We start from the raw sequence: 16,284 nt of genomic DNA, 5'->3' as shown, positions 1-16,284 counted from the left end.
AAGGAATTTGGATTTTAAGGTACAATTTCTCCTTCATTAACTTTATATTATAATTTGAAGCTTGGTATGGAACCCCATGTTGACTTCATGGTGAATTGTTGGCTAAGGTTTTGTTTTCTAACCTTTCTAAGATGGTTAATGTAGTTCTAGACCCAATTCTACCGTTCCTTTTATGATTTTGGCATTTGGGATAAAAATCTAGCCACAAACCCTATAATCTCAAATTATTATCATGAAAATGTTAAGTTGTTTCCTAAATGATACTATGATCATAAATGAAGTTTCGTTGCAACGAATCCATCATGGATACACAAACTCAAAGAATGAAAGAATCAACGCTTCTGGGTTTGGGATTTAATGGTTGAATGATGGATTTCAACTAATTTCAATTAACTATATATCTAAATGATGTTCTAGATTGTGAATTGATACATTGTAAGTGAATTGGATTAAAAAACATAAAGATCACTTTATCTATAAGCGGTTATGTGGATTGTTTACCTATAAGGGTAAAATGGGAATATATGAGATGAAATAATGATTTAGTGATTAAATTGAGTTACACAAATTGAACTGATCTATAATGAGTAGTGAATCAATTATGATCAAATTATATATTGGATTGATTAGAAAGGTTACATGGTTCATTAGTATGTATTTTGTACATTTTGAGCACTTAATTCCACAATAAGAGTTTGATGATCAATGAAACCATATAATCATTATGATGATCTTAATGGGTTAATGTTAAATTCTTAATAATGTTTAAATTCATTCTAGTGATGTTTGGGAAACCATAATGGTTGCATAAAATGTTTCCAAAATAAAACACAAGTAAAGATGCAAACAATAAATGTCAAATGGAAGTAAAAAACAAGAGTGTGTATTTTGTTGTAGGACAATGGTTAAATGCAAAAGAGAATGGTCAAATGGAAGTAGAGATGAAAAAGAGAATAGTAAAATGGAAGTAAAGACTCTCATAATAAACCCAAGAGGACACGACGTGTAATGTAAAGTATGTTGCCCAAAAGGGGAGGATGGCTAAAACGCGATGTGTGGTGAAGAATATGGCGTGCACCTCGACACGTAATGCCTTGGGTGATGATGCAATATTTCACATTTAATGGGTTTTAGCTTATGAGTTTGACCTGACTTCACTTCCATATTACTAAATAGGTTACTAATGAAAATTATGAAAGTTTGGGAATTTTAGAACCACAAGGTCAATTTGGCCATTTTTAGTAATTCACTTTATATCATATACACGGTGTTTGAGGATAATGTTCATTGAAGCAAATAGTGAGTTTTGAAGCTAGAAGTCGATGTGAGTTGCTAGGTATATACACCCTTACTTATATCGACTATATACAATTGTTTCCAAAATTGATATTACTTTTGTATGTACTGTTTCATTAATCATATATCATTATGGAAATGGTTTGATTATAAAAGAAGAAGGGATTATATTTTGGAAAATGTTTTAAGCGTCCTACTAATGCATATTATGCTAGCCACCCCTTGTATGTCCTAGGGGGTCGCCACTAGTGTCTAGTTTATAGATATGCATGCAAAAGTTGACGGTTTCATCCTTCATGATCTCTTCATATATGACCATCAATTGTGATTTGAACTCATGTGTAACATTCTGTTTGAAATTAAATAAATAATATACTCCAAAACTCCCGAGATGTAATTTTTATTATTTTTTTATATCATTGTAGCCAAAATCAATAACATTTAGCAGGGTGTTGGTTTCGGGGAGCCAAATGATACGATTGGATTCTCGGGGATTAAAGTTTGGGATTTATTTTGTAAATATTTTCAGAAGTCAGGGGGTGCTTGGTAAATATTGGACATGAATTGTTATGAATTTTGAATGTTGGGGGCTGTTTGTAAATTGTACGCTTAAATTGAAAAGATTCCCATGGGGAGGGACCAAACGTGTAAAATGTGTATATGTTTGATGGTGAACACGGGATAAACCCGTCACCCTCATTAAACCTCCATATATATTGTATTATGTGCACCCTAACCCTAGTAGTAATCCTCCAGCCGCCACCTTCCATATGAGACCTTTCAGACGCCACCTCCCTGTTTCATCTTTCTGATCAGCCAAGGCCACCAAGGGAGCCGCCGTCGACCTCCATTCTTCCCCCACGTTAGGATAGTTCAAGATCGTTGTGGAGTGGTGGACTACAAGTGCCACTGTTCCATCGACCACCGGTATCAGTCGACGCCTCGCCGCCATGATGAGTTGTCATCTTGCACATCGCGTTCTCGTTGCCAGCGACGACTAGGACCGCAAGTGGGCGGATGTTCTTTTACGCAGATGCTACTGCTGCACTTGAAAGGAACCGCAACACCTTGTATCTTCTCTATCTCACTCTGTTATCGTGTCCCTGCCACCGTCGCCGCTCTGAAAGGTCGCCGAGGGTTGTTGCCAATCGATAGGTCCGCCGCATGCTGTCGTGAAGGGAGGTTGTATTCGTGTCTCACAAGTCGGGTGTGTGTTCTACTGTTAGTGTGTGCCTTATGTGTGGTTACTTGGCCGAATTTCACGAGAAAAGCCACCACCACCACTGTGAGGTGGTGGCTGTCACCCTCTACCACTGCCTGCAGCCGCAATGGTGGTTGTGTGTGTATTATTTTGGGATATTATGTTGTATGTGAAAGGTTTTGAGCATTCTAACACTCCTAAGGTGTACATGTAACCCTAGAAACCTTGAATCTATGTTTTACTAAGATACATGCAAACTTGATTTTCCAAGGTTCTTAACCTAACTAGCATGGCATGGGGAACTTTTAAACATAATAGCTAGTAGAAGAACATACTTTTGTTGTTTGGATTCCTTAAGAACCTTGTAAGCCTAGCACCTTAAGTGTGATGCCTCAAATGTCTCACACAACACCACAACACTCGGAATAACCTTGAGAGAAGTTCACTAACATTCAAAAATTCGGCTAGCCCTCTTGTACTTGCTTGTAGTGACTGATTTTGGTAGACTTGGGGTCTTTATATAGTTGTGTCACAAGTAGGGTTACACCATGTAAACCCTAACTGTCATGGGTTTCCATATTCCATGATCCATGGGTTTATAACCTCCATGGACTATCCATTGAGCTCCTTATGGGTTTAGCCCAATTCATATAAACCATGGATCATTAGCCCGCTATACAATAATGGTTGATTTACACAATCAACCCCAAATATATTTAATTAGTCTCTTTTTGATCACTTAATTAATTCCAAATTAATTCTTTGATCAAAACTAATAAAATAATATTATTAATATATTAGAACTTATAATATATTAATAATCCTTAAGTGTCCTTTCTCTCATTTAGTTTATCCAAGTGTTGCAATGCCATGCAACCCAAATGGACCATGTCAATCGGGTCAAGTATTTTCCAGAAATATTTATGAACTTAGACACCTAATCCAACAGTACGTATGTAGTTAATTTGGTCGGAACACTTAAGAGCAACATCACCACCACCACTGTGTGATTGGATTGCTTTTTGGGGCATTTTAATGTGCTTGATTTAGAATCATAACCACCACCACCACGAGGTGGTGGTTGTCACCATGAGCCGTCGTTGACCCCCACTACCCAAGGTGGTAGTGGATGGTGCCCGACTTATTTAACGCTAATTTATCTAATGAAGCCCTAAATAACCTAAAAACCTAACCATTTTACTAATTGACTCGTGCATGGGCTAGAAACCCTAATTAGGGTTTAGAAAACCCTAATTTTGGAAATGTGATGTTTAGATTTGTCGGGACTTGCGGTTGGACCGTTGGATATGGAATTTTGAATTACGCCCAATTACTTTGTATGTTTGGTCTAGTGGAGTAATGAACTTAATGGATTAAGTCCTCAATGGGTTAAGTAAGAACACTTAACCTTAGTCATCATTTTATGTGAAAAAACCTAATTAGGTTTGGGTTCTTGTTGGGCCATTTCTTGGTCTGAGTTGTAGTGGGCCAAATAGGAACAAGTTTATGGACTAAAGAAATTATTAGGCTTTAGGATAAGGCCGATTGGAAAGGGTTAAGTAAGACTCTCTCTCCTCTTCCCAAAACACTCAATCAATTCCCCTCCACACTTCATTTCTCCATACTTCACTTTCTCTCTCACACTCCCTCACTTTATTTTCTCTATATTCTCTCTTCCTCTCTAGGAACCACGAAAATTTCCAGAAAACAAGTCCAAGAACACACCTCAAACTCAAAATCTTCATCATCTAGTGGTGTTCATTAAGGTAGAACACGATTTCCTTTCATTTTCCTTCAAGTTTCATGGTTTTTCTTGAATTTCCTTCTTTTTCTACACCTTTCTCTGAATATTCATTCACTTCAGTTTTGATGATGATGGTGGTAGATTTTCACCAAAAACATCTTGCATGTTACAAAATAGTGAAGGTCCATGACCTAAAGCTAAGTCAAAACCATGGAAATGCACTTTTCTACACGTTTTGGTGGAAAAACACCACATTCACTCTAAGTTTTCTTTCAAAAATGATTTTTGAATATTTCAAACAGATTATTGGTCTTCAAACAAACATGCATGTGATGATCTTCAAGTTTAGATGCTAGATCATCAAAGTATGTTGTTAAAAGCTTTCAAATATGTTCATAAAGAATTTATTTCCAAATAAATATCTAAAAATCCTTTTTTGACCAAATCCGATTTTCCCAGATTTCCATCAGCAAAATAAGATGATCTGTAAATTTCCAGAGAATAATTCATTTATCTATAATTATTATAATTAATGCAAGAAAATAGGGTAATAAATCATATAAAATACTTTCTTATGTCTATATATCCTAGGAAAATTTGTGGATGACCCCTATAAATACTAATGAGCCCTCATTAAGTTTCATCGATTTATGTTACTGTTTAGTATGCTTTTGAATTTTCTTTTTGTTTAGCTCTTGCAAATCATAAACCACTTTAGAAAAGGTGAAACGAATACCTAATAATTTTCGCAACTTCTATTAGAGGTGTAAGACTCAGAAAAATATTTTCAGAATTTTTCATAATGCATTCCTCTTTTTCCCGATTTTTGTATTTATAATGGACTAAAAACAGGAAAAATAGTTTTACTCATCCAAAGTTCATGAAAATTTACCACAACACCTTGTAGTACATTAGGAGGCTACATAAAAATTCTGGTGATTTTTCTCTTTTGTATACTATTTTTCTTCTATTTTCCCAAGATAAAATACACATAAACCCACTTTTTATTAGAATAAATGCACAAAAATCCTAAAATTGGGTCAAACAGTTTAGAAATCCATTTTTATATTTTTCCCAGCTTAATAATGTTTAATAACATTGATATAAAAAGTTTGGGTAATTTTGGAAACTGGTTTCTATTTATTTTAATTTTATTAGAATAAATGCACAATAATCATAAAATTCGGATAAACAGTTTAGAAATTCATTTTTATATTTTTCCCAGGTTAAGAGTGTCTAACAACATCAGTATAAAAAGTTTGGGTAATTTTGGAAACTGTCTTCTATTTATCCTCATTTTTATTAGAATAAATGCATAAAAATCATAAAATTGGGTTAAACAGTTTTTCATGAATTTGTATTTTTTAACAACGAAAATTATTATAAAAAGTTTGGGGTATTTTTTAACTGATTTCTGTTTTTCATGAATTTGTATCTATTTAGAGAATTAAATATATGAAAAATGGTTATACATATCCATAATCAATGAAAATTTATCTAGAAGTCTTTTAATACATTTAGAACCAAAATCTGAATTTTGGTAATTTTTATTAACTGTTTAGTATTTTGTTATGATTTTATGGTTATTCAATAAATTAAAATGGAGAAAAATAGTTAGACAACTCAAAAATTCAAGAAACTTTATGTTGAGGTCTTTGACTTCAATTAAAACTGAAATGCAACGTTTGAGAAATTTTAGAACTCAACTGATTTCGTTTTTGAATATTTAATCATTGGAACACCTCTTAAAATGTTAAATATTAGCATTTCAATAATGGGAAATTTCCACTTGAATTGTTATATAACAATTGATTCATTGATATTTAATTTTCACAGAAAAATGTTTGTAACTTATCAATATTAAATTTTGACACATTATTGGCATAATTCTATTGTAGTAGTAAGTATACAAGTGTTAGATTTCTATTAGAGACTCACTAGTGAATACCATTATTGTAGGAATCGATAGTGGTACGAGTGGAGCGTAGTCAAGGCACCATTTGCATAATCTCAATGCTTTGTGAGTATTCACGACTCCCCTATTTTCGGTTTTTATGTTTTGGGGTGGAAAAGCATGTCCTAAACTATTTATGTTTGTTGTATTTATTTGACTCGTATAAACTTCGTTGCTATATTTTGCATATTGTGAGTATTCACGACTCCCCTATTTTCGGTTTTTATGTTTTGGGGTAGAAAAGCATGTCCTAAAATATTTATGTTCGTTGTATTTATTTGACTCGTATAAACTTGGTTGATATATTTTGCATATTGTGAATATTCACGCACTCCCCTATTTTCGGTTTTTATGTTTCGGGGGAGGAAAAGCATGTCCGAAAAACTATTTATTTTTTCGTTGTATTTAAATTGATTTGTATCAAACATGATTGCTATTTTATTGCTATATCTCTCTATGTATGTCTATGCAACACGGACACACGGGAACTTATCGTCTTAAGGCCCTTCCCTTACACTTTTCTCTAACCATTACCTCTTTGAGCCAATGGTCATTGTGGATAGCGCTATTAGGAATTGACAACTCCTCACTCGCCCAATTGCTGGAGTGCATGATACCATATAATATATGGAACGATAAGCATAGATCTTGATAGGGCTTCAGTCATAGGCTTGGTTGAGAACTCATTGTTTGCTCATACACATACAAAGTCGTTACTTACTATAGCAATAAACTTTGTATCTCATTATAACAACGAACTTTTGTTACTAAATACTTATTTACTTGTTTTAGCAACAAACTTGGTTGCTTCTTATAGTAACAAACTTGTTGCTCATTGTAGCAATGAAACTTGATTACTCATTTTAGTAACAAACTTTATTTCCCATGAGGATATTAATGTTGCATCTTTTTTGGGCAACATACTTTATTTCTCATGATGACAACGAACTTTGTTTATACAAACTTATTTACTCATTTTAGCAATATATTTTTATCTATGGAAATTTATATCACAATTTTGATTTTGATTCATGAAACCAACATTATTTTTAAACTTGTGAGTACTAACCAACTATTTTTATAGTTGACGCTCGTTTTACATGTTTTTTCAGGAATCATTGAGTAAGTGGCACTTAGGGACACTTCACTTTTATGAGCATTTGCATGTGTTGTATTTCAACTCACATTGTAATTTCTTTTAAAAGTTGTTCAAACCCATTGTAAATTTGTAATGATTATTAATATTATGGTTGGTGTTGTCTTTTGACTTTTGCTATGAAACCCTTTATACTGTCACACCTCGTGTTTCCGCTTTAGCGGGGTGTGATACATGTAAATCACATGTTATTCACATATGAACTATATGTGATTCACATGTTATTCACATGGTATTCACATATGAATCACATGTAATTTATATATGAATTAGATGTGATTCACATGTAATTCACATATGAATTACATGTAAATCACATATATATTTTATGAGTGTTTTTGCATCAACCGATTTATTTTTATTTTTCTCGTAGGTTTGGAAGAAATTGTGGTGAATATTGAAGATGTGAAAAATGATAATTGAAGAAAATATGGAAAAATAGACACGAAGACATGAAAACGCTTTGAAATTTTGTAGTATTTTTTTGTTGTTTATATTTTATATTGTATTGAATAAAATACTTATTGTATTGTATTTATAAATTAGTAAATAAAATAAGTTTTCTTATAATTTCTTTACAAATATTATAGTAAATGAAATATGCATATATGCATTTGTAAAAATATGCATAAATGTACCAAAAATGTTGATTTTTTTGGTTAAAAATTATATTATTTTTTCAAAATATTCTAGTTTTTTTTATTTATTTTTATTTTTATTTTTATTTTTATTTTTATAATTATTTTATCGATTTTATTGAGTTTTAATTTTATTTTTAAAAATTATAGTTTTTAATTTTTTTTTTCAGAAATTCATGTTTTCTATAAAAAAAATTAAAAAATATGCACTTTAAAAAAACTGAAAAAAAAACTATTTTTAAAAAATCTAAAATTTTGATTTATTATGTAATTTTTAGATATTTATATTAATATTTAAAAAAACACAACAAATTAAACATTAAATGATATTGATAAGATTACAATCATGCTCTTAGTAAATTAATTTTGATCTAACGCTCCACTTCTAGTTATCGGGAACTATGAGTTCTCAACCGATGTCAACCATATATATATATATATATATATATATATATATATATATATATATATATATATATATATATATATAGGTAAAATAGAAAAAGAGATAGATGTTAGACAAAGTTATTAAATAATTATGATGTAAGTCCCTTTTATTATGAAATTATGGTTCCGACCTGCTCAGCCAGCTTGTTACAGGTGGGGTCCAAGCACTCAACTTGAAAGCCGATTAGAGACATAATATATATATATATATATATATATATATATATATATTTGTATTCAATGGCACTTATTCTTACAAGAAAAGTCCCTCATTGAATTTTTTTTGCTGAAAAAAACTATAAATATCCTAAAATTTCAAAGTGTTCTAATTTTATTTGTTTTTTTAATATGATGGATCCTGTTAATTTCCATCCTGGATCCGCCACTAGCCCTGATTATCACCAATGTATATGATTATCACCAATGTATATATTAGTCTTGTCAGTGATGTAAAATTTACACCGCATATTACGAAATTGTTCGTATTTTGTGAAAATCATGATTTTTAACCAATAAAACTTAATTTTTGTGTTTTTTTTTGCTTAGAGATTTTCAAATAACTATTTTCGTACGTATATGCAAACAACTAGCACATGAAGAGAAATGGATTTAACTGATGCAAGATCTTTTTTATGTAATATACATTTAACTTCATCATTTGCATAACACACGTCATTATCTATTATCTTTTCATAGATGATGTGTTTCTTGTATGAGTTAGTTTCCTCTAAAACTTAAGTTAATTTTGTCAGTAAAGTGTTGGTGGATAAGTGACCGAGGTTTAAGGATTTTTAGTTGGCTTAAATGGAATATTTTTGTATTCAAGTTGCTATTTTATTAAAATAAAAGCGTTATATATAAAAGGAAACATAAATGCGTGGTTATTTCACATATTTTATCTTTTAGAATATTATTTTAGACAAATTTAACGGCTCGAATTCGCCCCTGTAATGGCCTAGGGTCCAATCACAACCCTTAAAATAACGTGACTAAGAGATGTTCTGTAAGTCAGGATAATAATCGTGCACCACGATGCATGTGATTTTTTCCTTTTGTAAACAGGGACCGGTTTTGGCGGTAAAAAAAGTCTTGGGTGACGTGTAAAGCGTTTATTGGTGCTTTATGTATGTATGATAAGCATCACATGGCATCATGTCATGCTGTATTTGTTGTTTTTCCCGCGCTATCGTACCTCCGGATCCCCAAAAGCAGAGGGAAGAAAAGGAAAAAAGAAAACAAGAAAGAGGGCAAAACCCCATAATCGAGAGAGAAGCAGCTGCTACGAGTGTGTGTTCTGAAAGATAGGGTTTTTTTAATCGTTTTGATTTGTCAGATCTATTCAATAGTTGGGTTGTTAATTCAGCGCCGAATTCGCTTATTAGGGTTTCGGCGAATCGGAGATCTGGTTTGTTTCTTGTCAACGAGATTTGCGTAAATCGTTTGACAGGTTAACTTATGTCGACCATGGGAGACATCGGGCCTCTAAATCCTGACACTGTTACCTCTACACAAACCATAACTACAATTGAAGCTCGATTTAGCGACTTTTGCAAGGTTTTCATCTTGATATCTATATTTTTTATTCTTTCTAGTTTTAAGTGTTATTTTCATATATTCGTGCATCCGATTCTTGGATTATTATTTGCTCATTAATTCGTGTGGTATACCTCAAATTCCAAGACTTGATATGCGGGGTTTTTTTTTTTTTTTTTTGGTTTATTTGACTTGTTCGGTTTGGTCTCTCGACAGGGTCGATTGACAATGGATGATAACGCTTCAGAAGAAGCGATGAAGCTGTTCAATCAAAGCAAACACCTTTTCTTGACAAATGCATCCAGTCTTGGAAGTGGAACGGTATGTCTTTTCATTTTCTTAAAGATTTATAGTTTTTGGATTCCAAATTCAAACACCTTTTTAATCCTATGGTTTTTAAAAAATGATTCAACGTTTCAGACTATGCCCCTAGTGTCATGCTCCAAGTTAATAGCTATAAAATACTGCTAATTACGATCACATAACTTTATAGACCTAAATAGCAATGTTATTTATTTCCTGAGCATCTGTATCTAACTTTAATTGAGTGATAAAAAATTTCTTGAAGTTGCTGAGATTTATGTTTGTATTTTTCAATCAGCCTGAGGAAGCCGAGCACTACTGGTTTGCATTTCTCTTGTTCTCCATGAAAAGATTAAGACAGAAGAATGATGCAGAAGATGCTGATAAGACTAATGGGAATGACTTTAAGCTTTACCAAATACTTAGAGTTGCAAAACTGAAGTATGTTTTCATAATTCAACTGACTAGGGTAGCTGTATGGTCAACTGACTATTTGTTATATGTGATTAAATTGTTTTTTTTGCTGTCTCAGTTTTGTAGATTTCTTCAAAGAACTACCTCAATATATAGTCAAGATTGGTCCCATTTTAAGCAATCTATATGGTTCTGATTGGGAAACTCGTCTTCAGGCAAAAGAGTTGCAGGCAAATTTTGTGCATCTCAGCCTTTTAAGCAAGTGGGTACCTTTCTTTTAGTTTGAAACTTCATCAATTGTGTAGTGGAGTTCATCTGATAATCTATGAAACACTTTTTTTTCTTTAATTATTCAAGGTACTACAAACGTGCATTCAAGGCACTTTTCCTTGATAATGTTGATGGCCAATCAGCTGTTGCCAACTCAGCCGAATACATAGCCAACTGTCATCGTTTTGGATGGCTTCTTTTTCTTGCTCTTCGTGTCCATGCATTCAGCCGTTTCAAAGACCTAGTCACATGCACTAATGGATTGGTCTCTATTCTGGTTAGTGTCTAATCATAGTAGCCCAAATGATGTGTAAAAGTTTTCTTTTTTCTATTTAGTTTACATCTATGAAACCTTTTTCAGGCAATTTTGATCATTCATATTCCAGCTCGCTTCAGAAGCTTCTCAATTAATGAGTCTTCACGCTTTGGTAACCTTTTTTTTCTCATTTTAATTACTTTTTCTCTGGTTTTTTGAAAATTGACTTTTTGCAAACATGGGTTAATTGCAGTTAAGAAGGAAGACAAAGGTGTGGATCTACTTGCATCACTTTGTAACATGTATGAGACATCAGAAGACGAATTGAGAAAAACAATGGTGAGAACAAACATTGTGGTGGAAGAAATCTTGATGAAAAATCCTTGCTCAGCATCAGAATGTCAGAATGGAAACTTAGACAATATTGACACAGATGACTTAACATATTTTCAAGATTTATTAGAAGAATCATCTTTATCTTCCGATTTAAGCATTCTAGAAAAAGACTACAATGATGCAATGCTTCTAGAAGGTGAATTAGATGAAAGGCTTTTCATTAATGATGAAGAAAGTCTCCTTGGGTCAAGCAGCTTGTCTGGTGGTGCCATTAACATGAATGGAACCAAGGTATAGCTAAAATCTAAAATTTCCTTTTTTTCACCAAAAAAATAGACTAATGGTTTGACTTTTCTTGTTGTGTAGAGGAAAGTTGACTCGATGACATCACCAACAAAGACAATCGCAAGTCCACTTTCACCTTTCAGATCTCCCTCGAAGATGATATCCACTCCTGTTAGCACAGCAATGACAACTGCAAAATGGCTCAGAACCATTGTTTCTCCACTTTCTTCTTTTCCTTCCGTAGATCTAACTAGATTCTTGCAATCATGTGACAAGGATGTCACGAGTGATGTCATCAAAAGGGCCCGCATAATTCTAGAAGCTATTTTCCCCAGTAGTGGTCTTGGTGATCGAAGTGTAATGTCAATGTCAAACATGCAAAGTAGCAATCTGATGGATAACATTTGGGCTGAACATCGTAGACTTGAAGCATTGAAGTTATACTACAGAGTTTTACAAGCAATGTGTACAGCAGAAGCTCAAATCCTACATGGCAACAATCTAACATCGTTGTTAACAAACGAAAGGTTTCACAGATGTATGCTCGCGTGTTCAGCTGAGCTTGTTCTTGCTACTCACAAAACTGTTACAATGTTGTTTCCTGCTGTTTTGGAAAGAACCGGGATTACTGCTTTTGATCTTAGTAAGGTTATTGAAAGCTTCATCAGACATGAGGAATCTCTTCCTAGGGAATTGAGGCGACATTTGAATTCTCTTGAAGAAAGACTGTTGGAAAGCATGGTGTGGGAGAAAGGGTCTTCCATGTATAACTCTTTAACAGTTGCAAGGCCTTCACTTTCCTCTGAGATTAATCGTCTTGGGTTGTTGGCGGACCCCATGCCTTCTTTGGATGCAATTGCACTGCAATGTAACATGTCCTGTGGAGGGTTGCCACCTGTACCTTCGTTGCAGAAACGTGACACGTCACCAGGTAGGTAAACTGTTATTTGTCTATTTGAAGCCATTAACATAATAAAGCTAATGCATTTGAGTGTGTGTGTTTAGGGAAAAGTGGTGAACTGAGGTCACCAAAGAGGGTTTGCAATGAGTATCGAAGTGTTTTGGTTGAAAGGAATTCGTTCACTTCACCTGTTAAGGATCGTTTGTTGGGGATTAATAATCTTAAGTCAAAGATGCTGTCTCCTGCTTTGCAGTCTGCATTTGCCAGGTAGGACAATCAGTCAATAACCAATGGAAGTGTTTTAAAAAGTTTTTTGAATTTAAATTTCTGTGATTGTTTGCAGTCCAACAAGGCCAAATCCAACAAGAGGAGAAACGTGTGCAGAAACGGCTGTTAATCTGTTCTTTAGCAAGGTGAGGTGCAATTGCAAAGCAGTTATGTTTTGATATGATGAGAAAAGTGTTAATGGTTTTGTTTTGGGTGAGCAGATTGTGAAGTTAGCTGCTGTTAGAATCAATGGAATGGTTGAAAGGCTGCAGATTTCACAACAAATAAGAGAAAGGGTATACTGTCTTTTTCAACAGATTCTGAGTCAGAGAACAGCTCTGTTTTTTAATCGCCATATTGACCAAATCATCCTGTGTTGTTTCTACGGAGTTGCAAAGGTACATAACACATTTTTTTTTTTTTTTCATATCTTGATTTGCATCTGATGCTACAATGTGAATGTGAATTTGATTAATTATATGTAACTTGCATGCAGATCACCCAATTGAGTTTAACTTTTAAAGAGATCATATTCAACTACAGAAAGCAACCACATTGTAAACCTCAAGTGTTTCGTGCTGTGTTTGTTGATGACAGGTCATCTTCTCGGCGAAGTGGAGGGGTAAATCATAAGTATATGATGCATGACACCTGTCTCTACTACTTTGTAGGTGTTTTTTGTTTGACATTGATTGTTTTTTGGAACAGAAAACAGGGCAGGATCATGTTGATATCATTATGTTTTACAATGAGATATTCATTCCAGCTGTTAAGCCATTGTTAGTGGAGCTTGCTCCTTCTGGAGTTGCTAAAAACCCTAACCAGGTTTCAGAAGCCAACAAGAAGGATGAAGGTGGGTATTATTGATTATCTTCTTTTTTTTTTTAAAGAAAAAAAAAAAAAAGAAATTGAGCCCAAATGATGTTGGTTTTAGGTCCATGCCCTGGGTCACCAAAGGTGGTGTCATCATTCCCGAGTCTTCCAGATATGTCTCCAAAGAAGGTATCTGCAGTACACAATGTATACGTCTCTCCATTACGCTCAACAAAGGTATTTGTTTTGTTGTTAAATGGCATCAACATTTGATAGATAATAACGGTTTTGAGATTTACTACATACAGATGGATGCTTTGATATCTCATGGGTCTAAAAGTTATTACGCTTGTGTTGGGGAGAGCACTCATGCCTACCAAAGCCCATCCAAGGACCTCACTGCCATAAACAATCGTCTGAATGGCCATGGGTAAGACTATAGAATAAATATAATTATTAATGCTTTATTTATTTATTTATTATGCTAATAAAGATAAAGTGATGTATGTATTTGTATTTGTGTTCAGGACACGGAAGGTGAGAGGGACACTCAACTTTGATGAGGTGGATGTTGGATTGGTGAGTGACTCGTTGGTGGCAAACAGCTTATATCTTCAAAATGGGAAACCTCCATCTGCTCAACAGCAGCTCAAGACTGAATGACACAGACACTATACTATAATACTATACTTTACTAGAAGACTTAATAGGAGGTTAAGTTAAGTTAAGTTAAGTTAAGTAAGGTTGGTTGTTGGTTGTTGGTTGGTAGTTGAGGTGTGTATGTATATAGAGAATTTGATTTGGGATGGGGATGGAATGAGCGGTGAAATTATTGTACAGTAGCCGCCACTAACCTCAATTAATGCTTTCTTGCTTGGTGAATGATGATGTTGGATTTGTAATAAATTTCTTTATCCATCCATCTCATTAGTCTTCTATGCTTTTGCTTCCCAAACTTTAATACATAATTTACTTTATTTTCAAATATAGTGTTAAAACAACATGCTCTTGGATAAAAATAACTCAGGAACCATAGCAAATCTGTATTGTTTAAAACATCTTACTACCATTTGAATAAAAGTGTTCTGAAGCGTAAAGACTTCTTACTCCGAAATCATCATCCTCTATGCTAGCCATAATCTTTTTCCATTTTATCAAAGTGAGTTCTTTCTCCTAAAAAAGAAACAATTTCTTAAGGCTTCAAGACGATCAATTAACTTTTGGGTGCATGAAAGATGTTCATAAAAGTCATAGCAATACTTGTCAAGATGGATTTTATCCAAGTGAGCCAACCACGTGACGAGAGTAAGTTTACCTTCCAATTGGAAAGTTTAACCGAGAATTTATCAGCAACTTCTTTCCAACTTTCTATTCTCACCATATTAGAACATAAGGAAAGCCCATGGTAACCATAAGGCTGAACAACCAATAATACCCGCTAAATGTCCTATCTCATTAAAATTCACACTAATACCTATCAACTTAGTTTTATGTAAGATATGTTTAAGCCTAGATCAAGAAAAATAAAAAACAAATCTCCACTATATCTCTAGCATTTGATTTTGATTAATCTCCAAGAAAAATTGTTTCATCTGCACAAAAAAAAAAAAAAAAAAAAAAAAAAAAAAAAAAAAAAGGAAATCTCTATACTGTAGGACGAAACCAAACACCACGATAAAGTTCATGATCAATGTCTCTTTAATCATAACATGCAATCCGTCCATAAGAAATGAGAAAACGGGTCACCTTTCCAAAGACCACATTTAATTTGAAGCTTAAGTTGGAGAGTCAGTTTACTAGGACCGAAACAATAGACGAATTTAAGCATCCTGTTTTTCACAAAAACTCATTTTCTTTAAATAAGATTGCATCGTAACTAAGTTCAAATAGTTTCTTGTTAAGTTACAATCAACTTTTATTCATTGAAATCATTTATCAAAAAATCGGTATGTTTATTCAAATAAAACATTTTTCACTTAGGATACCTAGAAAAATAAATGTTAGAGTAAATTACTGAAATCGTCCCTGTGGTTTGGTCAAAATTGCACGTTTGGTCTCTAATTTTTTTTTTTGCACTCGGATCGTCCCTGTGGTTTGATTTTGTTGCGTTTTTCGTCCCTATGGTTTGATTTTGTTGCATTTTTCGTCCATTACATACATAAAGTTAGGGACCAAACATGCATTAGAAAAACGCAACAAAATCAAACCACAGAGACGATCCAAGTGCAAAAAAAAAGTTAGGGATCAAACATACAATTTTGATCAAACCACAGGGACGATTTCAGTAATTTACTCTAAATGTTAAAAGGCAACATTTTTCCTTGGGTATTCATAACAAAAACGGAGGTTTAAATCAATTTTTTCACCATAAAAGTAAAACTCTTATATTAAAGCATAAAGGGATACAAGATATTGTCTTGAAATAATCTTTGTGGTCCATTTTCATATCCTTTGATTTCAACATCCCACA

At 33.4% G+C, this 16,284-nt stretch overlaps 1 protein-coding gene across 1 annotated transcript; it reads left to right on the top strand.

Annotated features, from left to right (window-relative positions):
• Positions 1-9,604: 9,604 nt before the first annotated feature.
• On the top strand, positions 9,605-14,736 carry RBR1 (retinoblastoma-related 1). The gene is made up of 16 exons (XM_078983555.1): positions 9,605-9,990; positions 10,186-10,290; positions 10,571-10,713; positions 10,805-10,948; positions 11,044-11,233; positions 11,318-11,384; positions 11,466-11,839; positions 11,915-12,764; positions 12,839-13,001; positions 13,078-13,147; positions 13,223-13,399; positions 13,498-13,623; positions 13,710-13,854; positions 13,936-14,051; positions 14,123-14,244; positions 14,342-14,736. The coding sequence occupies exons 1-16, from the start codon at positions 9,892-9,894 to the stop codon at positions 14,475-14,477; spliced, it is 3,027 nt and encodes a 1,008-aa protein (XP_078839681.1). The 5' UTR covers positions 9,605-9,891; the 3' UTR covers positions 14,478-14,736.
• Positions 14,737-16,284: the final 1,548 nt, after the last annotated feature.

Source organism: Lactuca saligna, chromosome 3 (genome assembly GCF_052625555.1).
Source record: "Lactuca saligna cultivar CGN05327 chromosome 3, ASM5262555v1, whole genome shotgun sequence".
NCBI classification, from domain to species: Eukaryota; Viridiplantae; Streptophyta; class Magnoliopsida; order Asterales; family Asteraceae; genus Lactuca; species Lactuca saligna.
The sequence above is the reverse complement of the archived record's forward strand: the minus strand, read 5'-3'. Positions and strand labels throughout refer to the sequence as shown.

Coding starts and splice junctions, on each gene's coding strand:
- RBR1 (XM_078983555.1), top strand. CDS start 9,892: ATGTCGACCATGGGAGACATCGGGCCTCTAAATCCTGACACTGTTACC. Junction 13,400..13,497: donor GTTTCTACGGAGTTGCAAAG/GTACATAACACA, acceptor ACTTGCATGCAG/ATCACCCAATTGAGTTTAAC. Junction 14,245..14,341: donor AATCGTCTGAATGGCCATGG/GTAAGACTATAG, acceptor ATTTGTGTTCAG/GACACGGAAGGTGAGAGGGA.